Source organism: Dermochelys coriacea, chromosome 6 (assembly GCF_009764565.3).
Source record: "Dermochelys coriacea isolate rDerCor1 chromosome 6, rDerCor1.pri.v4, whole genome shotgun sequence".
Classification (NCBI taxonomy): Eukaryota; Metazoa; Chordata; order Testudines; family Dermochelyidae; genus Dermochelys; species Dermochelys coriacea.
Genome location: NC_050073.1, coordinates 59,497,100 through 59,523,635, shown reverse-complemented (window position 1 = coordinate 59,523,635; position 26,536 = coordinate 59,497,100). Strand labels below are relative to the sequence as shown.

The 26,536-nt window shown below is 44.8% G+C and overlaps 1 protein-coding gene across 6 annotated transcripts in view; it reads left to right on the top strand.

Moving 5' to 3' along the window:
• ACTN1 (actinin alpha 1) overlaps nucleotides 1-26,536 on the top strand; it is a 142,433-nt gene that overhangs the window by 50,760 nt on the left and 65,137 nt on the right. For all 6 annotated transcript variants that reach the window (XR_006282054.1, XM_038407603.2, XM_038407601.2 and 3 more), the window contains exons 2-3: nucleotides 11,180-11,294; nucleotides 19,171-19,290. Coding sequence is in view for 5 of the 6 variants with exons in the window: in XM_038407603.2 (XP_038263531.1) it covers nucleotides 11,180-11,294; nucleotides 19,171-19,290 (235 nt within the window). In the remaining variant the exon portion in view is untranslated. The remainder of the gene's footprint in view (nucleotides 1-11,179; nucleotides 11,295-19,170; nucleotides 19,291-26,536) is intronic.

Below are 26,536 nucleotides of genomic sequence, written 5' to 3'. Positions count from 1 at the left end.
GACTTCCTTCTGCTTCTCAGAGGAAAGGACTGAGATGGTAAGCCTTTCTGGTGACTTACTAATGTTATTACTGTTCTGGTCATGCAGAAGTAAGCATTGCTGGTACTTTATCAATCTGAAATGCCATCTGACTCACTGATTTAATGGTTAATAGGCATTAAAATGGCAGCAGCAGATTCTTCCTCTGGCTGCACAGCGCTGTAATGGTAATGGAGACACAGGATTCATGAGGCTCATATGCTTGGAAGAAGAGCAAATATTTACCATGTATTTATGGAGGTGCATGCTGGGTTGTTTTCTCTTACTACTTTAGACTGTCATTGGCTAATAAAAGGTACACTCACTTCACAGCACTTTGCAATATCCTGTGGGGGGGAAACTAGTTCGGCAAGGATCCCAGCTTTTCTTTCCCCATCCTATCTAATGCATATAAAATTAGATTCCACTGAGCATACATGAGAAACTCCCATGCCAGACTCACCAGATTTGTGTATGTGAGAAGGTGGTTTTCTAATTCAGTTTTTACCATACCAGAGAACGACTGGATTGCAGGGGATGAGGTCTTCTCCCCTGCCCCCACCTCTTTGCCAGCAGTGTTGATTTACTGTCAGAAACATCTCATACCTGTGAAATCCCAGGAAAAAAATAGACTGATTCTTGCTTACCTAGGCCACTATACTACAGACTTCTGTCGATATAGTATGTCTGTCAGGGGGATGAAGACTGGTGATCCCTGACTGACAGAGCTGTGGTGGAGGAAGCCCTAGTCTCGTAGTGCAGTTTTGTCAGTGTAACTGCATCTATCACTGGTATAATTTATTCACTTGTGGGGATTGGTACAAAGTGCAGCTTTGCTGACATTGCTATATCCACACCAAGAAAGCTTTGGTGGTATAGTGTACCGATGCCTATATCAATAAAAGTTCTCCTAGTGTAGAGACAGCCCTAGATTAAATGGGCTTCTGCTTACTCCTTGACTTCCTTCCCATGACTCGTTCTTGACTTTTACTAAAAATAACTCTGACAAAATGGGGAGGGAGGATGGTCCAGCACCTACCACTGCTTAGGCTCTGAAGTTTTCCCCGCTGCACGCGGCGGTTGGGAGCACCAGGGCTGAAGCTGAAAATGTCTGAGGTCTCTGGAAGTCAAGGATTCCGTGAGGAAAATCTTAGCCTTAGTCCTGGGCATCTGTAGTCAGAACTGATGCTGAGCTCTATTACAGAGCTAGCAAAACACTGATAAGTTTCTAAAATGGTTCTGTCTCAAAATCCACTTAAAATATTTCTTGATTATTTTTTTAACTTGGTGACTTACCTAGTCACTGCAATTTTGCTTTCAAAAGATGCTATAAAAATTTAAAGTAGTTTTGTTGCCCAGATCAACTTGCCCTTATTGCTGCGTATCTAGAAGCAGGCACAGATCTAGATCAATCATTGAAGATATAGATGTAAAATCTGCAACACAAGCCATGTGCACCATCCATACTTTCTACAGTGTAGGCTCTAAAAGTAAACGCAAAGTGCTTGCTGGTGCCCTGTTCCCTTGGAAATTATTGTGTGGCTTTAAATTTAAAAAAAAAAATGGAATCAATTACACTTCTGACTAAAAGAGGAAACTCTCAGTAGTTGGGTAAATGACTCTGACTACTTAATTCAGTTTTAGTCCAATAATATATCTGAAAAATCTCTCTCTGGAGTTTTGATGCATGAGGACAGGCTTGTTTGTGAGAAGCTCAGCCAGGGTCTGCGGAGGTCCTGTGGAAACAGCAGTTGTGTGATGAAGTCAGCCAAGAGTTGACTGTTTTGGACTTTGGCTCATAGTTCTAAACACATGCATGAGTGTATGTGTAAGAAGGGGTGTAAGATACAGCTCTTAAAGCCATATGACTTATTCTCCTTTTCTACCGGATATTCCATTTTGGCTTACCTGGTAAAGTTGTAGTCTAACGATGACTACTGTGGAGGAGCATAGTTTTTGTTGTAGTAGCATGTGTGACCCATTGTGTTCAGTCACTGCACTGGCTTTGCTACTAAGTTGCTGGCAAGATTTGTGATTTGTTTGTAACCTGTCTAAATATCTATCCAGCTGTTAACCTGCCACAGTGCAGAAACTGGGCTGTGTTCATGTTTCCCATTTGTGTATTTTTATTTCATTGATCATGAATTGTGATGGGGTGGGGAAAAAGCAGCCAAGATACTGCAAGTTCTTGAGAGACTAAGCAGATAAAGAATCAACTCTTCTCCCCTCCCCACTTTCACGCCTTAAGTTTTGTATACGAGAACTCCAAAGTAACAGTTGAAGGGTAACAGCGCAAGGAAAGAAAAAAATCATACTAGAGTCATTGGGGTTAAAACGGATAATGAGCTAGTGCTGAGTGAGAGGAAATTCAGATTTGATATTAGAAAGAACTTCCATGGCCTGCTCAGCCATTCAGTCTAAATGTTTTGTTTAATAAGCTTGTTTTAACCCAGTTAGCATGTTCAAGGAGAAGCTTAGGTAGGCTTGTGGAAACGGTTGACTAGGGTTCCCTGCTTGATGCAGGATATTAGTTACACACACACAAACAGTATAAGTTTTAAACAAACAATTTAATACTGTACACAGCAATGATGATTGTGAAGCTTGGTTGAGGTGGTGAAGTTAGAGGGTGGGATATTTCCCAGAGGATGCCTTACTGCTAAATGATGATCTAGCACTCGGATGAGCCCTCAAGGGTTAACACATGGTTGTTAATGTAGCCTCACACTCTACAAGGCAGCATGAATGGAGGGAGCTGAGACAGAATGGCAGACAGAGAAACACGCTGTGCGTGTGCGTGAGAGAGATGTGCATTTCCCCTTTAAGTACACTGACCCCACTCTAAGTACACTGCCTTTTTTAAGTAGATCTCAGCAAGCTGAGACAGAAGCTGCTGCTAGCTAGCAAGCTCCCTCCTTCCTGAGCCCTGTCATGTCCCATTGTCGTTCTCCCCCTCCCCCCCCCCGCTCTCTGGAGATGGAGTAAGCGGGGGCAGGAGGGAGGAGGACACCCTGACATTAGCCTCCCTATTCATTCTCTCTCTCTCTCCCCCGGCCCCAGGAAGCAGGAGGCTCCCGGGAGCAGCTCCAAGGCAGAGGGCAGGAGCAGCACATGGCACTGGGGGGAGGGCTGAACTGCGGGCAATTGGTAGCTTGCTGAGCGGCTGCCACTGCACAGGGAACTTAGGGGAGCGGATATGGGGGCTGCTGGTCCCCCCTGGTTCCAAGCCCCTACCAGCTCACTGCAACGGGCTGCTATTCCTGCAAGCAGTGGACAAAGCAGGCAGCTGCCAAACAACGTTAGAAGGGAGCATTGCACAACTTTAAACGAGAATGTTCCCTAATTGATCAGCAAGGAAACAAGGTTAACCAGGACGACTTTAAGTGAGGAGTTACTGTATTACAGAACCATGGCTGAGGGGCTCAAGTGAGGGTCTAGATGATTTTAATTTAAACAAAACCTAATTGTAGCATGGACAGGACATTACAGTTTGTTTCAGAAGTTAGTGGGTCCTTCTAGGCAATCCCATAATGCATGGCATCATGTCAAGAACCAATGCAAAGTGCCTACTTCCAAACCAGGTAGTAAGAGCAGGCTGTGTTGTGCACTCAAACACACAGGTGCAGCTATTCAAATACGTGGCTCTCCAAACATAAGCACCTGTGGCTGAGTGAATTGATTTTGTTTCCTAGACATGTATGGCATATACTTCTGAAGCAGTGTTGCCTCTACAGCCTTTACTTTGTGGTGAGGGAGGCACTTCCCCTAATTCAAGATGTGGCAGTTGAAAATTGTGGGATAGTATCCTGTAACTATAGTTCGCCCAAGATTTCACACTGCAAAGTACATCTGACCTGGTTTGTAAAGTAGATACTGTAACTGTGTTAGTGCACAGAGGATTGGCTGTCCAAAGATCTCCCCTCTTCTAAACACAGACTAAACCTTTATGGAAACTTACTCGGCCTCAAAATTGTGTGCATGTGTTATGTTTAATGAAAATAGGGAATTGGGTAGCTTTTGATGGGGGTTAACACTGTCTTGTTCTAGCACAGCTTATGCTCCTTTGAGCTGCTTGCTGCTAGACTTAAGTCCCCTAAATGGGAGAGTAGCGAACAGGACTTTCTTGGCTTAGTTACAGTGTCTCTGCAGGTTTCAGAGTAGCAGCCGTGTTAGTCTGTATTCGCAAAAAGAAAAGGAGTACTTGTGGCACCTTAGAGACTAACAAATTTATTAGAGCATAAGCTTTCGTGAGCTACAGCTCACTTCATCGGATGCATTTGGTGGAAAAAACAGAGGAGAGATTTATATACACACACACACAGAGAACATGAAACAATGGGTTTATCATACACACTGTAAGGAGAGTGATCACTTAAGATAAGCCATCACCAACAGCAGGGGGGGGAAGGAGGAAAACCTTTCATGGTGACAAGCAGGTAGGCTAATTCCAGCAGTTAACAAGAATATCAGAGGAACAGTGGGGGGTGGGGTGGGAGGGAGAAATACCATGGGGAAATGGTTTTACTTTGTGTAATGACTCATCCATTCCCAGTCTCTATTCAAGCCTAAGTTAATTGTATCCAGTTTGCAAATTAATTCCAATTCAGCAGTCTCTCCTTGGAGTCTGTTTTTGAAGCTTTTTGTTGAAGTATAGCCACTCTTAGGTCTGTGATCGAGTGACCAGAGAGATTGAAGTGTTCTCCAACTGGTTTTTGAATGTTATAATTCTTGACGTCTGATTTGTGTCCATTCATTCTTTTACGTAGAGACTGTCCAGTTTGGCCAATGTACATGGCAGAGGGGCATTGCTGGCACATGATGGCATATATCACATTGGTAGATGCACAGGTGAACGAGCCTCTGATGGTGTGGCTGATGTGATTAGGCCCTATGATGGTATCCCCTGAATAGATATGTGGACAGAGTTGGCAACGGGCTTTGTTGCAAGGATAGGTTCCTGGGTTAGTGGTTCTGTTGTGTGGTGTGTGGTTGCTGGTGAGTATTTGCTTCAGATTGGGGGGCTGTCTGTAAGCAAGGACTGGTCTGTCTCCCAAGATCTGAGAGAGCGATGGCTCGTCCTTCAGGATAGGTTGTAGATCCTTGATGATGCGTTGGAGGGGTTTTAGTTGGGGGCTGAAGGTGATGGCTAGTGGCGTTCTGTTGTTTTCTTTGTTGGGCCTGTCCTGTAGTAGGTGACTTCTGGGTACTCTTCTGGCTCTGTCAATCTGTTTCTTCACTTCAGCAGGTGGGTACTGTAGTTGTAGGAATGCATGATAGAGATCTTGTAGGTGTTTGTCTCTGTCTGAGGGGTTGGAGCAAATGCGGTTATATCGTAGCGCTTGGCTGTAGACAATGGATCGAGTGGTATGATCTGGATGAAAGCTAGAGGCATGTAGGTAGGAATAGCGGTCAGTAGGTTTCCGATATAGGGTGGTGTTTATGTGACCATCGCTTATTAGTGTCTCTGCAGCTACTGTTCAACTGTGGTGCAGCCTCTCTGCCATGGTAGGAAGTTTTATACTCAACAGTAGAAGGAGGGGCTGGGGTGAAAGAAGGATTTAGTAAGGCTAGAAAGAATAAAGAGCAGCTGAAAAGGTCAGATAAAGCTGGTATGTCATAGCAAGAAGATAAAACTGCCCATTTAATTTTATTAATATCTGTCACTTCTATGATTGTAGTGGCATTGACATTTTAGATTGCAAAAATTGCTTGAGGGGGTGAAGTACATCATGCCTTGTGTGTTTTCCTGTTGCAGAGAGCTCTTACGCTTCTTGCAGCAATGTCACTTCTGTGTTTTGCCTTGTGCAACATATTGGAGCTGTCACAGCACCTGTCCAAGTAATAATGGAAGTCTGTCCCAGTGGTGCACCCTCTCTGTCAGTACTGGCTCTGAGACTTTGCCACACTCTTTAGAATCTGACAGTGGACGTATATTGACTTATCATGGCTTCCCCCTGAATTGCAGGATGTCTCATAAGAGCTGTTGATACAAAGAGAAGTGTGAGATTGCTCATCTCATCATCCTTTCCCAAAGGCCAGACCAACTGACTTTGGTGGCGGATTGGGGTGGAAATCTGGTGGGGTTGGGGGTGTGTGTGTGGGCCAAAAGGGGTGTATTTGCTTTATACATGTATGAAGTCAGGCCCTTTCTTGCCCCAAGGAATTTACAGTCTAACCAGACAACCGAGAGTCAAAGGGTAGAAGGAAGGGACACAACATAAAGTAACTGAGCAGAGGCTTGCATTGCATTTTGTTTCATATTTTTATATGTAATATTTTTCTGAAGTAATCTCACTGTTTCTTGAAACTCCTCTTCCTCCTCCTCTCTCAGCAAAGAGACTAGTTCATGTGGACAGTGCTTACCTATTTAAGCAGTCTTTCCCCTGTAATCCTCTCTACAAAACTAGTTGTGAGATGACAATACCTGGGAGGAGAGTTGGGGAAGAAGTACCCTAAATAATTGGATGTGAAATGTCTGAGGGCCTTGGAGTTGATGGAGTGGGGGCTAGTGCTCTGGTCTCTACTGCCTGCAGCAGCAGTCACTATTATCATTGAGTTGCTCTGTAAAAGCAGGGGGGGCTCCATTTGTGGGTCACAAAATTGAATTGTCTTGGGTTAGTGAGGGACACATGCTCTTCCCTTATCAACTTGTTCGTAATGAGTCTACTCCTTCCAAGTATTCTGTTGCCTTTATCTTTTGTTAGGAAGACTGTGTGGAAGCAACACACCTCTCCATAAGCTTCTCAATCTAGTCCCCTGGAGCCCTAGACTGTACCTTGGCAGTCAAACCGGGATGTCGCATTATCCTCATGACATGGCTCAGAGTTTCATTTTAGCCTTTATGGAAATCCTCAGACAGGAGTCTGCCCACATCTATTCTACTTCCAGCATATAGCTGCTGTAGGCTGGTTTACCCCTTGTCTCTCCAGAGAACATGCATCTACTTCTGTAGTATGCGAGTAGCAATTAAGTGTATACCAAAGTAATATATATCTAGTTAGTTGGGTTGAGATATGGTTGGTTGGGTTCCAAAGAAAAGTACTAAGAAAATGAATATGATAAATGAGTGTCTGCTACCAAGAGGGAGACCTGAATTCATATTCTATTTACTTCACAAGTGAAATGGCTTAGCTGGTGGACACTTACTCTGCTCCAGTTTTGTAATGAGGACAATATTTGCTCTCCAGAGAAGAACAGCTGATCCAGAACAGTAGAAGTGTTAATAGTCTTTACTTTTTTTTTATTTTTTTGTAATTGATCTTATTATCTGAGTAGTTATGTTGCAATAACATTCAAAGGCCTCAGTCGAGATGGGGACCCTAGTGTTTAAACAGCAGCTAGCACATGTGGGAGGAGACAATCCCTGTCCCAAAGGCCTTACAATTAATGTACAAAAAGAGAGGGAGGCTGAGTGTAATGATGATAAAATCACACATTTATATGAGCTAGCTAAGTGCACAACATAATGGTTCTGAATCATTTAGGGCTTCTAATGAATACACATTGGCTATTGCCGACCAGCCTTCAACCTAGCCACCCTTAGTTGGCTCATAACTCGTAGGTATTACAGAAGTGGGCCTTGACGGAGGAATTGAAGAGTTGTGGTCTTCAAGGGTGAAATTAAGATAACATACGTTCAGATCTTTGGGTCAAGGTGCATGGCTGTGTTTGGGATATTTTTGTTCAAGTGCCATCCATATATATGTATAGTACTGTGTAAATAATACGGGCACTGTCATGGATTTTTGTGGAGGAAGCCCAACAGTGCCACTACTTTATCCAGTTTAGCAAAAAAAAAAAAATTTTAAACCTTTGAGATTAACAATGTACTTCTTGTTTCCCTTTACCTCCATCTCCTTGTCCTAAAGTGGAGTGAAACAATATCCTGGCTTTTGCCTTTGTAGATGTCAGGAAATACACATCTGTCGCTTTAGAGGAGTAATTTTAGCTAGTGAATAACTAAGTGGGGATTCCAAGACTTCACAGGTTCCATACCCCAAGAACTATCAATGCCTGCAGAATTGCCAGCTGCCTCATTGCACCTCAGAAAATACAGGTGGTTTTTTTTTTTTTTTGGTCTGGCTGGTCCCTGGGCTGGGCTTGCATGGGAAATGAGGCTGGCTGCTTTCAACAACCTTTTCCTCTTTCAAAAGCTTTTTTCCCCTCCTGACAGGAAGTACAGCTGCTGTAACGGCTGCCAGCTGCTGATGGCTACAGTTAGCTGTGACCTGGGGGGCGGGGCTCTATTTTCTTAACTGAAAAAATTGGAGAGGGGTGCATGAGACAGATTCTCTGTGAAGCGAAGTCAGTAAAAATGGCTTGAGCCAAGGCTGCTAAGATATCTAGCCCTACATAACAGTAAAATTTCCAGGACCCAACCATCTTACCACATTCTCTCACCTCTGGCCTCTCATCTGCCCATCACACATCTTCTAACCCTTTACTTCAAGAGTACAGTGTACTTTACCCTGCACAGCATATGTAGCTAATGTAATTCTAAAGCTGCTTTCTATGTACTGAATGCTTTCAATAAAGTGCACCCCACAGTTTGCGAGGATGCTTCCTGTGAGTCACATCAAGATGGCTGCTGTTTGTGAGAGAGTTCAGTGAGACTGCATTTATTATTAATCAGCCTGCCCTTTGTAAAGTGGTCCAGGGCATCCTCGGACAAGGTGGGTGGGGTAATATTGTTTATTGAACAAACTTTTGGTGAGAGAGGCAAGCTTTTGAGCTACACCAAATTGTTCTTTAGACCTGAAGTCTGTGTAGGTTGTAAGCGTCTCTTTCTCTCGCTTCATATCAACAGAAGTTGGTCTAATAAAAGATATTGCCTCATTCACCTTGTCTCTCATATATCCTGGGACCAACATGGCTACAACCATATGGCAAACAGTGCATCCACCTACAGGGCTCCCAACTGTTGCTACATCAGTGCACTGTGGGGCTGCATGGTAACTTGTGAACTTTCGTAGGACCTGAAGGGTGTGCTGGGAAACTGCTATGGACATCCCAGTACCCTTGGGAATTGTCACTACTTTCTGTATTAAACCAGCCTGGAGCTCACCCAGGAGGAGCTGAGATGTCAGCTGTTTGCTTTACAAGCTGATTTCTGACTGAATTTCCAGGCTTTGCAGAGTTAATTGGCATCATAGGGTCTGTGATATTGATGAGTATGATTATAGGAGAGACCTAGGCACGTCAGAACTGGGGTTCTTGCGTATGGTTCATTCTCAAGAAAGGCTTGCAATAGCATTGAAGTCGGCTCAGGTGCCTTCCAACCTCGGATATGCAGTTATTGTCCATGTGATGTCATTCCATATTCTTTATGAAAATATGCTTACAATATGGATATGATATAACTGAGATATACTTTATGCAAGATGGCTCATAAAATATCATTGGAAAGGTTATAATTTACTGAATATGATTGCCCTATTTGTATGCATGTATCATTTCTGTATCTGAAATTAGGAATATTGACTATATTTCAACTATGTTACTTTGGGTGATGCCCCCTGCTAACACTTCAGGTACAACAATGAAAAAGCCCAGACAGTGCTGATGGCATCAAGAGACAATGGACTGTAAAAGAGCTTAGTCTTCCTGTGAATGTGTGGGTCAGCCTATGAAGAATGGCTACAGGGACCCTACAAAGGCATGTGACCATGTCACTGGCTACTAGAACCCATCTTGAATTCTGTGCTTCTCCACGAGAAGCTGGGGATGGGAGATTCAAACTAGGAAACAAAGGATCTGGCATATGCAAATCCTATTTAAGGGTGGAGAGTAGGGTAATCCAGATCCTCAGTTCTCCCCCGCTACTCTACCCAAGATTCTTTTATTCAACCAGTTAGCACACTGTCACACTTTGAAATTGAGGTATTTATTATTTTCATTTCTAAATGAACAATAGGCACACCACATTTCTGGCCTTACATATATGGCGCTTCCCCTTAACAACCTACCAGCTGATAAGGAAGAGATATCCAGGCAAACTATATTACCATGTGTTCAAAATGTTAATCTTAATTTAGGTCTCTGTCATCCTGCAATCTGTGGTCATGACTGTTTAGTCAGTTATGAGAGAGACAAATTTCACCACAACGGCTGAAAAATCTTTTCTGTGGTTATGCTTATCCCCTTGAGAAATCATACGTTCTGACCACCCGGGATTATTTAAGGTCCAGGGCATTTCCCAAAAGTATGTGGGTGATAGTGTCCAGGCACAATTGGAATTTGGATACATGTGCTCTGGGGGCCTAAATTCCTTTTGCTGCACCGAATTGCTAGTTTATCGAATGGAGGCTGTATTCTATTTTAGAGGTGGCTGCACTGGCTCCCAAACAATGGTCCATGGGCAATCGGCAGACCACAGAACACTTTTTGGTAGCTTGTCATCAGATTCTTGATTTTTCTCTTTTCCAGCTACTATATTGCATTAAAGGCAGCAAATACCACAGTTATTTGGCAAACATTTATTCTTCCACATTTAAAGATGTTAAATGACCACAAAGGTGAGGTGGCTTGTGTTACTATGAAGCAGAGAGGAGGTAGGCCACAAGACCATCCCTTTTAAGATGTTGCTCTCTCACTTTGAAAGGCTCTGTAATATGTAGTCTGCATAAGTGTGCAGGCTGTAGTACTTCCTAATGCTTTATTGACGAAGACAAAAGTTGGTAAAAACGGTCCTCTGGCTCAAACACCCACCTTGAAATAGGTAGACCTGGATTATTTTCCCCTCTGACAAACTGTGTGACTGAGTTACCTGCAGCCAAGGGTAGTAAATGGGAGCTGTGAATGCCTAACATTTCTGAAAATCAGATTCAGGTGTCTCAAGCTGAGCACCCAAAATTAGGGGGCGATCAGGAGAATTTATCATCCTGGAGCCCTGGATTGAGTAGTTGTTTCTACCAAACTCTTATTAGTATTGTACTTGCACGTGAAAGGGCTTTGCAGGCCCTTTGTGTCTTCAGGTACTGGCTCTAGTGCTGTGCAGGGTCAATGCATCAAGTGTTGTTCAGTCTAATTGTGGCTTGAAGTTAACCCCCTCTATCCTAGCATCAGTTCTTTGGTTGTCTGTATTTCCTTTCTGAACTGTAATATGGCCTTGGGAAGATTACCAACTGCTCTTTTCTTTTCTTCTCTTCCCTCCTATTTCTAGACATTCACAGCATGGTGTAACTCTCACCTCCGCAAGGCCGGCACGCAGATTGAGAACATAGAGGAAGATTTCAGGGATGGTCTTAAACTCATGTTACTTCTCGAAGTCATTTCAGGTGAGAGGGGTTTTGTGTGGGTTTAAGTGTCATTAATGTTGTTCACCCATTACTAAATACATTCAGGACAGCATGGGCAGTGATGGTGGAAGCTTTGTGCCTGTTCCTGATCTGCAGTGTTCTGAGAGCGAAGCTCAGGTTTTATGGCCTCTGCCCCCTATCCAGTGCTTTTGCTCCTCTCTCTCCACCCCTTCCTGTCAGCAAGGAATTGGGTTGAATTCGCTGAATTGTTTTTGTAAAAACAAAAACAACCCCCCAGCCCTCTCAGAAATAAGTTGCAAAAAAAAATAAAAATGTTTTGATACTTTTCAAAACAAAACATTTTTTGATTTTTTTAAAAACATTTTATTTGGCCCAAAACTAACTTTTCTCACTTCCATCACCCATTTCAGCCACTGAACCAAAAAAATCTGTTTGCGCACGTGTGTGTGTGTGTGTGTGTGTGTGTGGGGGGGAGGGGGCCAAGAGATGTACAATTTTATATAAAACTGCCGGTTTAATGCTTAGGCTTTCCTTTGATGGCTCCTTCAGCAGGCTTTCCATGCCAGCAATAATGGCCCTCTGTTTGGTTTGCTCCCTTCCCCACCTCTTGTACTTACCAATAGAGATGCCTCAGCAGGGACACTCGGATCCTAACTCCCTATCTAGAGTGTCAGTTTTTGTGCTCTGCAGAAATTGAGGACACAACAAAACCTCAAGTTCCTTTCTTTTCCTCAGGCTGCTAGTTTTAGAGGGTTTGGAGTTCAAAATATTTCTGACTTTGAAGTTAGGGATAGGAGTTCCACAGCACATATCCTTTTTTTTTTTTTTTTTTTTTTGTAAGAAACTAGCTGACTGAGTCATCTGCTTATTTCATTTATTTACATTTTTAGTGAACCCTTGTTCACATGCAGGGGAGGAGTTGAAGGTGGGGAGGTAGGTGTGAAACAATGCTGGTATTCAAGTTGCTGCTTGCTGAGGCTAAAGGGAAGATGAGGGGATTGGAAGATGGAGGGAGAATGTGTTGGGGAACCCAGTGCATTTAACTTAAAAGTAACCAGTATGACTTGTAGCTATCACCACCCCTGTTTGTTACATCCTTGTCTCCCGTCAATCATCTGGCTTTGTCCTTTTAGGGCAGGGGTAGTCAATAGGTAGACTGTGGACCAAATCCAGATGGCCAGACATTTTTGAATGGATCCCAAAATTTTTTTATTTACCCTTTGTTGTTGTTGTTGTTGTTGTTTTGTTTTTTCTCCGGAGTCTGGACCTTGACTGTATCTTAACCAGGAAATTTGGACCTTGACAAAATATAACTGACTACCCCTGGTTTAGGGCAAGGACAGTGGGTTCCCATATATGCTGGAACCCATTCTGAGCACTGTGGCGCATCCGATGAAGTGAGCTGTAGCTCATGAAAGCTTATGCTCTAATTTGTTAGTCTCTAAGGTGCCACAAGTACTCCTGTTCTAAATATTGTAAGTGGTCCGGTCTATAGCAGTGTGTTTGAGTGATGCAATGCACCAGTCTGCCTCTGACGGCATGTCTACACTGCAGCAGCGTGCTAGAGTGCTAAGATTAGCAGTGTAGCTTGGAGTAGCATGGGTGGAAGCTCAGGCTAGCTGCCCAGGTATGTACCCAGAGGGTCAGGCAGCTAGTGCAAGCCACCACATGTGCTCCCCGCAGCTAGCAGAGCTAGCTTGTCTGTGTCTACTCATGCTGGGAAGCATGCTCCCAGCTGCAGTGTAGACGTACCTTGAATGCAGCTGGGTGTGGCACATACTGCATGTGCTCCAAGCACTCTGCTCTAGAAGTTCAGGCCCTTGATAGTTCCCATAAACACTCATACTTTTTGACAGGTTTCAGAGTAGCAGCCGTGTTAGTCTGTATTCGCAAAAAGAAAAGGAGTACTTGTGGCACCTTAGAGACTAACAAATTTATTAGAGCATAAGCTTTCGTGAGCTACAGCTCACTTCATCGGATGCATTTGGTGGAAAAAACAGAGGAGAGATTTATATACACACACACAGAGAACATGAAACAATGGGTTTATCATACATACAGCCAAGCGCTACGATATAACCGCATTTGCTCCAACCCCTCAGACAGAGACAAACACCTACAAGATCTCTATCATGCATTCCTACAACTACAGTACCCACCTGCTGAAGTGAAGAAACAGATTGACAGAGCCAGAAGAGTACCCAGAAGTCACCTACTACAGGACAGGCCCAACAAAGAAAACAACAGAACGCCACTAGCCATCACCTTCAGCCCCCAACTAAAACCCCTCCAACGCATCATCAAGGATCTACAACCTATCCTGAAGGACGAGCCATCGCTCTCTCAGATCTTGGGAGACAGACCAGTCCTTGCTTACAGACAGCCCCCCAATCTGAAGCAAATACTCACCAGCAACCACACACCACACAACAGAACCACTAACCCAGGAATTGGAATTGGAATTAATTTGCAAACTGGATACAATTAACTTAGGCTTGAATAGAGACTGGGAATGGATGAGTCATTACACAAAGTAAAACTATTTCCCCATGGTATTTCTCCCCCCCACCCCACCCCCCACTGTTCCTCTGATATTCTTGTTAACTGCTGGAATTAGCCTACCTGCTTGTCACCATGAAAGGTTTTCCTCCTTTCCCCCCCCTGCTGTGGGTGATGGCTTATCTTAAGTGATCACTCTCCTTACAGTGTGTATGATAAACCCATTGTTTCATGTTCTCTGTGTGTGTGTATATAAATCTCTCCTCTGTTTTTTCCACCAAATGCATCCGATGAAGTGAGCTGTAGCTCACGAAAGCTTATGCTCTAATAAATTTGTTAGTCTCTAAGGTGCCACAAGTACTCCTTTTCTTCATACTTTTTGAGTATGTGAGGATTCCTTTACTAGGACTACCAGACACTAAAAGGCATGGTTACTTAGGCATAGTTACAAGACAGTGACCCAGCTCCTAGGGGCAATCCAGTACAGGGATATAAAGGGTAGGATCTCACTGTGGATGTGGATCCCAGCCACTACCTTGCATGTAGGCTGATGCCCTGCATATTCCTGTTGCAGTTACTCCAAGTCCTCTGCCAACTGGGTGTGTCTGCCTGGCTCACAGCCTTCCGGTCTCGGCCTCCAGGCTACTGCCTCTGACTGCTGTCCCTCTTCTTTTACAACCCTGGCTCTCTCCAGAGCTGCCTCTGACATCCAGAGTGTCCTTCCTCTTCCTGTCCTCTGGGAATGGTGGAGCTCTCTACTGGCTAGATTTTGAACTGGGTAACAGTGCCCTCCGCTGGCTAGAACCATTCCTTTGAGCCCACAGGGACTGGGAATAAGGTGCCCCAGTAATGAGGCAGCAGGCTCAGTACAATAATAACGGGCCAGGTCAGCTCTGCTGAGATACATGAGCAGATCTGAGCCTCTTCATGTGGTAGTGAGAACTAGGGTGACCAGATAGCAAGTGGGAGGTGGTAATACACACACAAATTAGGACTCTCCTTATAAAATTGGGATGTCTGGTCATCCTTGTCGGAACTGGCCACGGGGTGGGATAGAATCCCTGGTAGCACAACTGCCAGAGAGCAAGAGGGAGGGTGCTGCTAGAAGTGCTGTTGAGAGATAGGGTTTCTGTGCAGATTTCCCTAGAGTCCCATGGATCCACCAGACTGGGGTGCAAATGGAGCAGGCAGGTATGGTTCCCTCTCCAAATGGTGTTATGGGAAGATTTCTACAAGGAAAGTCCCTTCCTTTTGCTTTTACATTAGGAGGTGATGATCTGGCCCTATTACAAGGTTTGGCTTGAAAAACAGCTTTCTTCCCCGCCCCCTTTACAAAGCAGCTGACTAATAGCATTTTTTTTATCAAACAAATTCCACTGTAAGCAGCTTTTAAGCCAACAGTTCCTTGCATTTTTTTGGCCCCCGAACTACAGGCTTGGGCTTATACATGAGAACCAGAAAGTGGAAGTGACTAGATTATTTTAATTGGCTGAGCATAGTACAGAAAAGTAAAGCAGCAATGCAAACAGTAGAAAGGGAAGGCGGGGGGGGACCCAAAACACTTCTCACATGGTTTAGCTCTAATAACCTATGAGGGAAAAATTTTTACAGAAACACTGTCATTTGACACTTGGCTCTGAAATCTCATTTGTTAAAAATGATTCTAGTCTAATGGAAAGGTCCTCAGTTCTTCAATTTTTTCCACTGCAAAGTTATTTTTAAATAAATAAATATCCTTCTGTAGTGTCTGAAACTTTGAGAACCTCATGCTGAAACTGATTGAAGCCAGCTTCACTTTTGTTTGCAATGACTTTCATTATGCAAGCTTGGAGAAATACAAAACAAAAGCAGCACAGTGTGTCATATACTTCAGACCAGCGGCTCTCAACCTTTCTAGACTACAGTACTTTTCTTGATTTGTCTTGTGTACCCCAAGTTTCACCTCGCTTAAAAACTGCTTACTTACAAAATCAGACATACAAATACAGTGTCACAGCACACTATTACTGAAAAATTGCTTACTTTCTCATTTTTGCCATATAATTCTAAAATAAATCAATTGAAATATAAATAGTGTACTTACATTTCAGTGTATAGTATATAGAGCAGTATAAACAAGTAATTGTATGAAATTTTAGTTTGTACTGACTTTGCTAGTGCTTTTTATGTAGCCTGTTGTAAAACTAGGCAAATATCTAGAGGAGTTGATGTACCCCTTGGAAGCTCTCTGTGTAGCCCCAGGGATACATGTACCCCTGGTTGAGAACCACTGTTTTAGATTATTAAAGTGAGAGAATTTTTTAAATCTAAGCTGGCAGTAGTAATTTCTGTAAATAAACTTGTTTACACCATAGGGTTAGGATGAGTGTCTCTCTCCTTGATTGTCAGGTAAAAAGAAACAGGCCTGCAATAAATAATAGAAACAATTATTATAATTGGAGATAAAATAAATTTTTCTCTCTGGGGGCGGGAGGGAATGCCCATTGAAGTAATCTGCTACTTTTCCCCCTTCACCTTTCCAAACTTTTGTTAAAGAAACACATCTTTCTTGAATGGGGCAGAAGAGTTCATGGAAAAAATAACCTCTCTTCCCAATTAAACCTAGTGATATTGAGTCTGATCCTGCTTCCATTGAGTTAAATGATGCAGGATTAGGCCTTAAAGGAGTAGACTTTGGAACGAGAAATGAACTGAGTGAATAACCGCTAACAAATAACTTAACCAAATTTGCCCTTTTATCTCTTTGTGGATGTTCCACAACTTGTTAAAACTAGTTCTGAATGTAAAACCTCTTGCAATTTTTTGAACTCTGTAACTCTCTCTTTGACATTTGGATGATTCTGCTTAGGTGATTGGTGACATGTACCTATCTAATTAGGTTTCTGGTGTGAATGCTTATAGGATATATATTAAAATTCAATTTGAGTTAATGTGTGAGCTTTTTGTTTTCTATGAATGCCAGTTAAACTGGATCATGCAAATATTCACAGGAAACCAATCAAAAGGGCCACAAATATACTGGAAGCAAACTACTTCAGAAGAATATCTTCCAAAGACTTTTCTAGAGTATTCTCCAAGCTCTACTCAAGTCAGAATTTGGTGTTGCTGTGAGATCCAGCCCCATCCAAGTAGTGATTACTTGCTCTTGCCAAAGAGCTGTGTTGCTCCCCGTGAAAGGGCAGTCAGCTCTTGAGCACCTCCTTGCAGCTAGGTGCAGTATTGTAGTCCTCTCGCCCCTGATGCCTCTTGTAGGCTTCTAGTCAACCTTGGCAGGTCTTAGCGGTTTGCCCCTCCAGCCAAGTCAGTCCAAATGAACCCTTTCCAGGGTATTAGAGTCCAATAAACAGTCTATTTGCTCGTTAGGGTCTTCAGCCCCTGGTCTGCACCCTTTAAATTCAGCCCTTTGTTCGGCCTCCCAAATAAGCCCTACCCCCTTTAGGGGTTTGACACTTTATCTGTGGCTAGGAGGGGAACCCAGGCCCACACACTACTCCAGGTTCCAACCTAGGGACACTCTAAACAGCAGTTACTACAGCTCGATTCAATTCATTGCTGCTTCTTCCTGGGTCATCTTCCCTGGCCCCTTTAGCTTCACCCTTATCTCAGGATTAAGATTCTTAGGTCCTTTCTTTTCCTGCAAACCCAGCTATGCAAAATGCATCCAGAAAACAAACTCCATTGTCCCTCAAGTTTCTGTGGCCAGAGAGGGGCACTCCTCTGGTTCCAGTGAGAAACTGAACTGCTAAGCAGGGCCCTGATAGACTGTTGCTAGCCCCTCTAGCCCTTGGAGGATCAGGTCTGTGTGGGTTGCGAAACTGCAACTGCAGAGTCTCCTTTCTAGGCAAGCCTGGAGGACACACCTTAACTGCTCTTTTTCTCTCAGCTTGCTGCTTCTTGGGGTACAGGTAGTAGGACTGTGAGGACCCCAGCAGGAAGGGGGGGCGGTAAGAAGGGAAGAGTAGGCTGTGGCCCTGATGGGGCAGAGCAGACACCACTGGGCAGGATTGGAAGGAGGAGGCTGAGCCCCCAGCCAAAGGGGAAGGCTAGCCCATTGCTGAAGTTTCTGCCCAGGGAGAGCTCCAAGGCTCCCAGCTGGGGAGTGACTGTGTGGGGCCATTGACACCAGATCTCTGAAGCCACAAGGTGCTGGGAAAGCTTCCCCCCTTCCCCAGACAGAACTGTGAGGAGTCAGAGTTGCTGTCCCTGGCTGGCTGGTGAATGTACCCTGGCAGGAGCCATTCAGCATACTGGTGGCCTTCCCCACAGCTGTGGCCTTGTCCTCCTCTTTGCAGCCACAGCTCTCTGCTATGCCCCACCAGGACCCAGCCTTCCCTGTACCTTTTTGCCTGCAGGGATTCAGCTCTGCAGCTCTGCTGTCATGGCCCTGCTTGCTCACTCACCAGCCAGGAGTGTCAGAACTGTCCCCAGGCAGGAACTGTTCAACAGCGAGGTAGCTGGGGGCTCATTGTCCTGCTTACAGACCTGGCCACAAGTCTCTGCGTTGCTGGGCCAGGATGACCGCCGTCTCCCCAGACCTTGAGCCCTGGGGTCTCGGGCTCTTCAGCCGTAAGGGAGCCTCCTGCAGCCCTCCTGTCAGCACTGCCCTAATCCTAATCCCAGTGCTACTCTGCAGAACTGTAAAAATAAAAAATAGTTACAAATAGAAGAAAAAAACTCGTAAATAAAAATAGATATTTTTTAAATCAAAATTAAAAAAAATAATCAAATTTTGCCAACCCACCTCTGCCACACACAGCTTGCAGCTCTTTCAATAATAAGGCTGCTCACAGAAGAGGAGAAATCCAGGTGATTTTTCCTTCCTGGCATATGCAGTCGTGGTCATTTAGCACCTAATTGCACAGAGCCTGCGGAAAGATGAGTCTCACACCGTATCCTAAAAAAGGTGAGGCTTATGCTCATCTGATCTTTGGCAGCAGTGAGTTCCATGGCAGAGAAGTTTCATGAGAGATTGTTCTGCCCTGGAACATAGGGAAGCAAGTTTTGGGGCACAGACCAGTTACTGTAATTTATGGCTGATAGGCTCTCCAGAGCATGCATCAAAGATTATGGGGAGTGGCCTCGTCCAATAACTGTCTGAGGTGTGGTAATGGTAATACTCCCCTCCCCTCAAACAGTCTATTCAAGGGTGCTCTTTGTATTTGCTGGGGTTTTGTTGGGGGGAGGGTTCAGCAATCAATTATTAGAATTCCCAGGAAGTGACCAAAAGATTGTGTGCTGTATCTTCACTGCTGAGGGCAAGAACATGTGTGATTTGGATCAAGCATTGAGGTTATCTTATTGATCTGCCTTCTTGGACTGTTGGTGGGGAGAGTGGAATGGAGCTGTTCTGAATTTGTCTTTTTGTTGTTTTTTTTTTCCTCCCCTTTCTGGCTAGGTGAACGTTTGGCTAAGCCTGAAAGAGGCAAAATGCGAGTGCACAAAATCTCCAATGTGAACAAGGCCCTGGATTTCATTGCTAGCAAAGGAGTGAAGCTGGTGTCTATTGGAGCAGAAGGTAAGGGAGCCAGTGCATGCCTCTAACGCTCAAAATCTGGAGGGGGGCGGGTGATGATGGGTGGACTGGCAGCTCCCTCCATTTTAGACCCACTCTAAATATGCTATTTCCCCCAATCAACACCACATTCTCTCCACTGTGCAACCCTCCCCTCTTCCCCCCCCGCCCCGTTACTGTATAGCCTTGTTTATAACCTAGCTCATGCCTCTCTGTGTAAGGCAAGGGTGGGGGGAGCTGCCCCTTGATGAAGACTGAAATCCCACTTACCAGTATGGTTCCAGCGTTGAGAGGTCTGTGCTTTTCTTGCCATACACTTATTCTAACTCTCCTGCTCTGACTCAGTGGTAATGTTTAGAGAGGCTATAAATATTTCATGGATGAAAGATGTTGTATAAAATAAAACTGTTCCATGTATGTTTGGAATATGGAGTTAAATACAAGGGGAGCAAGAGTAAGAAGTGGGTGAGGGAGAAAAGATTCCTTCAGCTGATATTTGTAAAAGTGGAGAGACAAGGAAGCCGTTTTAGACAGTATGGTCTGTGGAGAAGGGGCTTGGTCGTGAGGTAATGCAGAGGATTTTTTTTTTAATTACCAATTTTAATCACAATTTAAATCAGCAAACAGGAAACCTTGATTTAAATAATCAGTTGTAATTGTGTTTTGCATTTGTACTTTTATTTTCCTAAAGAGAGGCTGATTCTCATTGGTTGGTAACAATTAAAAGGCATTGATTTGCCACTTAATACAGCCTTTACACTAAATTTGGTGCTTTTTTTTGCTAATTGGGAAGATGCACATTTATTTAAGCAAGTATATACTTTTACTTATTTAGTCAGATTCTATATTTACTTTTTTATGTTAAATAAGCAATGGATCATTCATTTTCTACTGAGGGGGACAATTTTTCTCTCTAGTTTCCCCCATTTTTTCATTTTTGTTGCTCTGTTGTCTATTCTACTATATGAAGTAATGCTCTCTGGTTTAATTCATAAGGCGAGAAGCCAGACTCCTGGGTACATTGCCCAAGACCCTGCAACAAACCTGTTGCAGAGCTGGGAAAGTAATTTAGTCCAAATGTCCACTCTTGTGGATGCTCAATTTGAGTTGTCAGAAGTTGTTCTTTTTCCCCCCACCACCCTCAGAAGTGCTGAGCACCAGCAGCTCCCTCAAAAAGATGATGCATTAGAAATGGAAAAGGTACAGAGAAGGGCAACAAAAATGATGAAGGGTATGGAACAGCTTCCAAACGAGGAGAGAGTAAAAAGACTGGTACTATTCATCTTGGAAAAGAGACGACTAAGGAGGATATGCTAGAGGTCTATAAAATCATGACTGGTGTGGAGAAAGCGAATAAGGCAGTGTTATTTACTCCTTCACATAATACAAACACCAGGGGTCACCCAATGAAATGAATAGGAAGCAGGTTTAAAACAAACAAGAAAAAATTTCTCTACACAACACACAGTCAACCTATGGAACTCATTGCCAGGGGATGTTGTGAAGGCCAAAACTGTAACTGGATTCAAAAAAGAGAAGTTCATGGAGGATAGATCCATCAGTGGCTGTTAGCCAAGATGGTCAGGGATGCTACCCTCTGCTCTAGGCTACATATCCCTAGGCCTCTGACTGACAGATGCTGGGACTGGATTGCAAGGGATGGATCACTTGATTGCCCTGTTCTGTACATTCCCTCTGAACCACTTGGCATTGGCCACTGTCAGAAGACAAAAAGAAAAGGAGTACTTGTGGCACCTTAGAGACTAACAAATTTATTAGAGCATAAGCTTTCGTGAGCTACAGCTCACTTCATCGGATGCATTTGGTGGAAAAAACAGAGGGGAGATTGATATACACACACAGAGAACATTAAACAATGGGTTTATCATACACACTGTAAGGACTGTAAGGAGAGTGATCACTTAAGATAAGTCATCAGCGGCGGGGGGTGGGGGAGGAGGAGGAGGAAAACCTTTCATGATGACAAGCAAGGTAGGCTATTTCCAGCAGTTAACAAGAATATCTGAGGAACAGTGGGGGTTGGGGTGGGGGGGGGAGAAATAACATGGGGAAATAACCACATTTGCTCCAACTCCACAGACAGAGACAAACACTTACAAGATCTCTATCGTGCATTCCTACAACTACAATACCCATCTGCTGAAGTGAAGAAACAGATTGACAGAGCCAGAAGAGTACCCAGAAGTCACCTACTACAGGACAGGCCCAACAAAGAAAATAACAGAACGCCACTAGCCATCACCTTCAGCCCCCAACTAAAACCTCTCCAACGTATCATCAAGGATCTATAACCTATCCTGAAGGACGACCCATCACTCTCACAGATCTTGGGAGACAGGCCAGTCCTTGCTTACAGACAGCCCCCCAATCTGAAGCAAATACTCACCAGCAACCACTCACCACACAACAGAACCACTAACCTGCGGAACCACCTGATCAACATCCTCTACAGCAAACAGGGAAAGATTAAGAATGAGCTCTCAAAACTGGATACTCTCATAAAGAACCAACCTTCCACACAAACTTCCTCATGGCTGGACTTTACAAAAACTAGACAAGCCATTTACAACACACACTTTGCTTCTCTACAAAAGAAAAAGGACATTAAGCTATCTAAACTACTACATGCCACAAGGGGCCACAACAGTGGTTCCCGTAACCCACCCAGCAATATTGTTAATCTATCCAACTATACTCTTAGCCCAGCGGAAGAATCTGTCCTATCTCGGGGCCTCTCCTTTTGCCCCTCCACCCCCACGAACATGATACAGTTCTGTGGTGACCTGGAATCCTATTTTCGACGTCTCCGACTCAAGGAATATTTCCAACACACCTCTGACCAACATATTAACCCTGAGACCTTCCTACCAACACTACAAAAAGAAGGATTCTGGGTGGACTCCTCCTGAAGGTCGAAACAGCAGCCTGGACTTCTACATAGAGTGCTTCCGCCGACGTGCACGAGCTGAAATTGTGGAAAAGCAGCATCGCTTGCCCCATAACCTCAGCCATGCAGAACACAATGCCATCCACAGCCTCAGAAACAACTCTGACATCATAATCAAAAAGGCTGACAAAGGAGGTGCTGTTGTCATCATGAATAGGTTGGAATATGAACAAGAGGCTTCTAGGCAGCTCTCCAACACCACTTTCTACAAGCCATTACCCTCTGATCCCACTGAGAGTTACCAAAAGAAACTCCAGCATTTGCTCAAGAAACTCCCTGAAAAAGCACAAGAACAAATCCGCACAGACACACCCTTAGAACCTCGACCTGGGGTATTCTATCTGCTACCCAAGATCCATAAACCTGGAAATCCTGGACGCCCCATCATCTCAGGCATTGGCACCCTGACAGCAGGATTGTCTGGCTATGTAGACTCCCTCCTCAGGCCCTACGTTACCAGCACTCCCAGCTATCTTCGAAACACCACTGACTTCCTGAGGAAACTACAGTCCATCGGTGATCTTCCTAAAAACACCATCCTAGCCACTCTGGATGTAGAAGCCCTCTACACCAACATTCCACACAAAGATGGACTACAAGCCGTCAGGAACAGTATCCCCGATAATGTCACGGCTAACCTGGTGGCTGAACTTTGAGACTTTGTCCTCACCCATAACTATTTCACATTTGGGGACAATGTATACCTTCAAATCAGCGGCACTGCGATGGGTACCTGCATGGCCCCACAGTATGCCAACATTTTTATGGCTGACTTAGAACAACGCTTCCTCAGCTCTCGTCCCCTAATGCCCCTACTCTACTTGCGCTACATTGATGACATCTTCATCATCTGGACCCATGGAAAAGAAGCCCTTGAGGAATTCCACCATGATTTCAGCAATTTCCATCCCACCATCAACCTCACCCTGGACCAGTCCACACAAGAGATCCACTGCCTGGACACTACGGTGCTAATAAGCGATGGTCACATAAACACCACCCTATATCGGAAACCTACTGACCGTTATTCCTACCTACATGCCTCTAGCTTTCATCCAGATCATACCACACGATCCATTGTCTACAGCCAAGCTCTACGATATAACCACATTTGCTCCAACCCCTCAGACAGAGACAAACACCTACAAGATCTCTATCATGCATTCCTACAACTACAATACCCACCTGCTGAAGTGAAGAAACAGATTGACAGAGCCAGAAGAGTACCCAGAAGTCACCTACTACAGGACAGGCCCAACAAAGAAAACAACAGAACGCCACTAGCCATCACCTTCAGCCCCCAACTAAAACCTCTCCAACGTATCATCAAGGATCTACAACCTATCCTGAAGGACGACCAATCACTCTCACAGATCTTGGGAGACAGGCCAGTCTTTGCTTACAGACAGCCCCCCAATCTGAAGCAAATACTCACCAGCAACCACACAACAGAACCACTAACCGAGGAACCTATTCTTGCAACAAAGCCCGTTGCCAACTCTGTCCACATATCTATTCAGGGGATACCATCATAGGGCCTAATCACATCAGCCACACTATCAGAGGCTCGTTCACCTGCGCATCTACCAATGTGATATATGCCATCATGTGCCAGCAATGCCCCTCTGCCATGTACATTGGCCAAACTGGACAGTCTCTACGTAAAAGAATGAATGGACACAAATCAGACGTCAAGAATTATAACATTCAAAAACCAGTTGGAGAACACTTCAATCTCTCTGGTCACTCGATTACAGACCTAAGAGTGGCTATACTTCAACAAAAAGCTTCAAAAACAGACTCCAACGAGAGACTGCTGAATTGGAATTAATTTGCAAACTGGATACAATTAACTTAGGCTTGAATAGAGACTGGGAATGGATGAGTCATTACACAAAGTAAAACTATTTCCCCATGGTATTCCCCCCCACCCCCACCCCTCACTGTTCCTCAGATATTCTTGTTAACTGCTGGAAATAGCCTACCTTGCTTGTCACCATGAAAGGTCTTCCTCCTTTTCCCCCCCCCTGCTGCTGGTGATGGCTTATCTTAAGTGATCACTCTCCTTACAGTGTGTGTGATAAACCCATTGTTTCATGTTCTCTGTGTGTGTATATAAATCTCCCCTCTGTTTTTTCCACCAAATGCATCCGATGAAGTGAGCTGTAGCTCACAAAAGCTTATGCTCTAATAAATTTGTTAGTTTCTAAGGTGCCACAAGTCCTCCTTTTCTTTTTGCGAATACAGACTAACACGGCTGCTACTCTGAAACCTGTCAGAAGACAGGATACTGGGCTAGATGGACCATTAGTCTGACTCAGTCTGGCCATTCCGATGTTCTTAGCTCCAAAAATTGGGTCTTAAAGGTCAAAAACTGAGTGTCCAAAAATGGAGGCACCCAAAACAAGAATACATTTTGAAAACTGTGGCCTTAAGTCTGACTTAGTTTTTAGCAATCTGTAAAAATGGGCATAATGCCAACCTCCTGCACTTCAAGGGAGTTTTTGTTCTTAGGGCACCCTTCTTCCAAGGATTCTGCAGTACATGTTATTAACCAGTGACCCCTTCAGGTCTCAGTTGAGGACATGTGCTCTGATTACTGCAAAACGAAACAATTTGTCGTCTGATCTGGATTCCAACTCCATGACACGGTTGCAGGGGTGAAAGTAGAAATAAGGACTTACTGGTATTGGGCTGGGTTGGGGCCGGCTCTGGCCCCTGGAAGGGGCGGGGCCTTGGGTGGAAGGGGCGGGGATGAGGGGTCAGAGCCAGCCCAGGCGCACCCTGTACCAGTAAGTGCCCTCCCCCTCCCCTGCCAGGGTAGCAGCGGCAGCCGAGGGCTCTGGCAGCAGTTTAAAGAACCCGGGGCTCGGTCACCGCTACCGCCCTGGGCCCTTTAAACCACTGCTGGAGCCCTGGGCTGCCGCTGCTACCCCAGGGCTCCGGCAGTCGGGCTCCGGGGGCTATTTAAAGGGCCTGGGGCTCCCCTGCCTCTACTGCCCCAGGCCCTTTAAATAGCTGCCAGAGCCCCGCTGTTATTCCAGGGCTCTGGGGGCTATTTAAAGGGCCCAGGACTCCCCTGCTTCTACCGCCCTGGCCCTTTAAATAGCCCCTGGAGCCCTGGGGTAGCGGTGGTGGGGCTTCAGCGGCTATTTAAAGGGCCTGGGGCAGTACAGGCAGTGGGAACCCCGGCCCTTTAAATAGACCCCAGAGCCCTGCTGCTGCTACCCCAGGGCTCCAGCAGTGGCGCTCTGGCAGCAATTTAAAGGGCCTGGGGCTCCAGCCGCTGCTGGGAGCCCCAGGCCCTTTCAGTTGCCGCCTGGGGAAGCTGGGATGTACCGGCTTACTTTAACCTCTGCATGGTTGTCCCTCCTCACCAGTCCTGTATTTAGGTTCCATCTATATTGCCACTGTTACTGTAGTATTTGAGTATATCCAAAGCATTTATGGATTTATCCTCACACGCCTGTGTGAGGTTATCAAGGTTGATTATCCCAATTTACCAGATGAGACTAAATTATTTAGCCATAGTCCCCAGAGAAAGCATGTGATATAGCCAGGAATTAAACCCAGTACTGGAGCCCAGGATGGACTTCCCCTTGTGGACTGTCACCAGGCTGCTGTTTTGGACCCAAACCTTGTATCCCATGTGTTTTAAGCTTACTGACTCTGAGCAACATCCAGATGCTGTCTGAGAGTCTGGCCTTTCAGGCACGTCCCTGGAGTACAGACTCCAATACTAGTACCCCTTCTTGATGTGGACCCAGCAGCCCTAGGCCCCAAGATCAGGTGGACCCCCACCCAAGTCTCATTGGTAGATCTCTCATACCCTTTCCAGAACTCCATCAGCAGAGGTGTACTCTACTTTAGTTTCACCCTTTTTGGGGACTTTGTGACAGTTAAAGCAAATAACACAGAGACTTTGCAAAGGCACCTCTAAGCCCACACACTTGGCTCATAGGCATGACACAGAGATGTACAGATCTATGAAAGAATAAGAAATGCATGCATTCAAGTCCCGCCCTTAGTTTCCTCCCGAGAGTCCTTTGGGTATTAGTGTCCTACAGGGAATCCAGGATCCTTCTGTACTCCCACTTCTCCTCCTGCCAGGTCTTCTCTTCTGGTCTCTCCTTGTTAGTGGGAGTGTCTCCTTTTAATAGCAGATTCTAACACCTTGTCTCTTCCCTGGGGTTTTTCCATTCTCTGATCTGACCTCTAAGCTGCAGCTGCCAGCATCCTCTATTTGCTACAGTAGTTGAGTCATTAGCAAAAAAAGAGTCT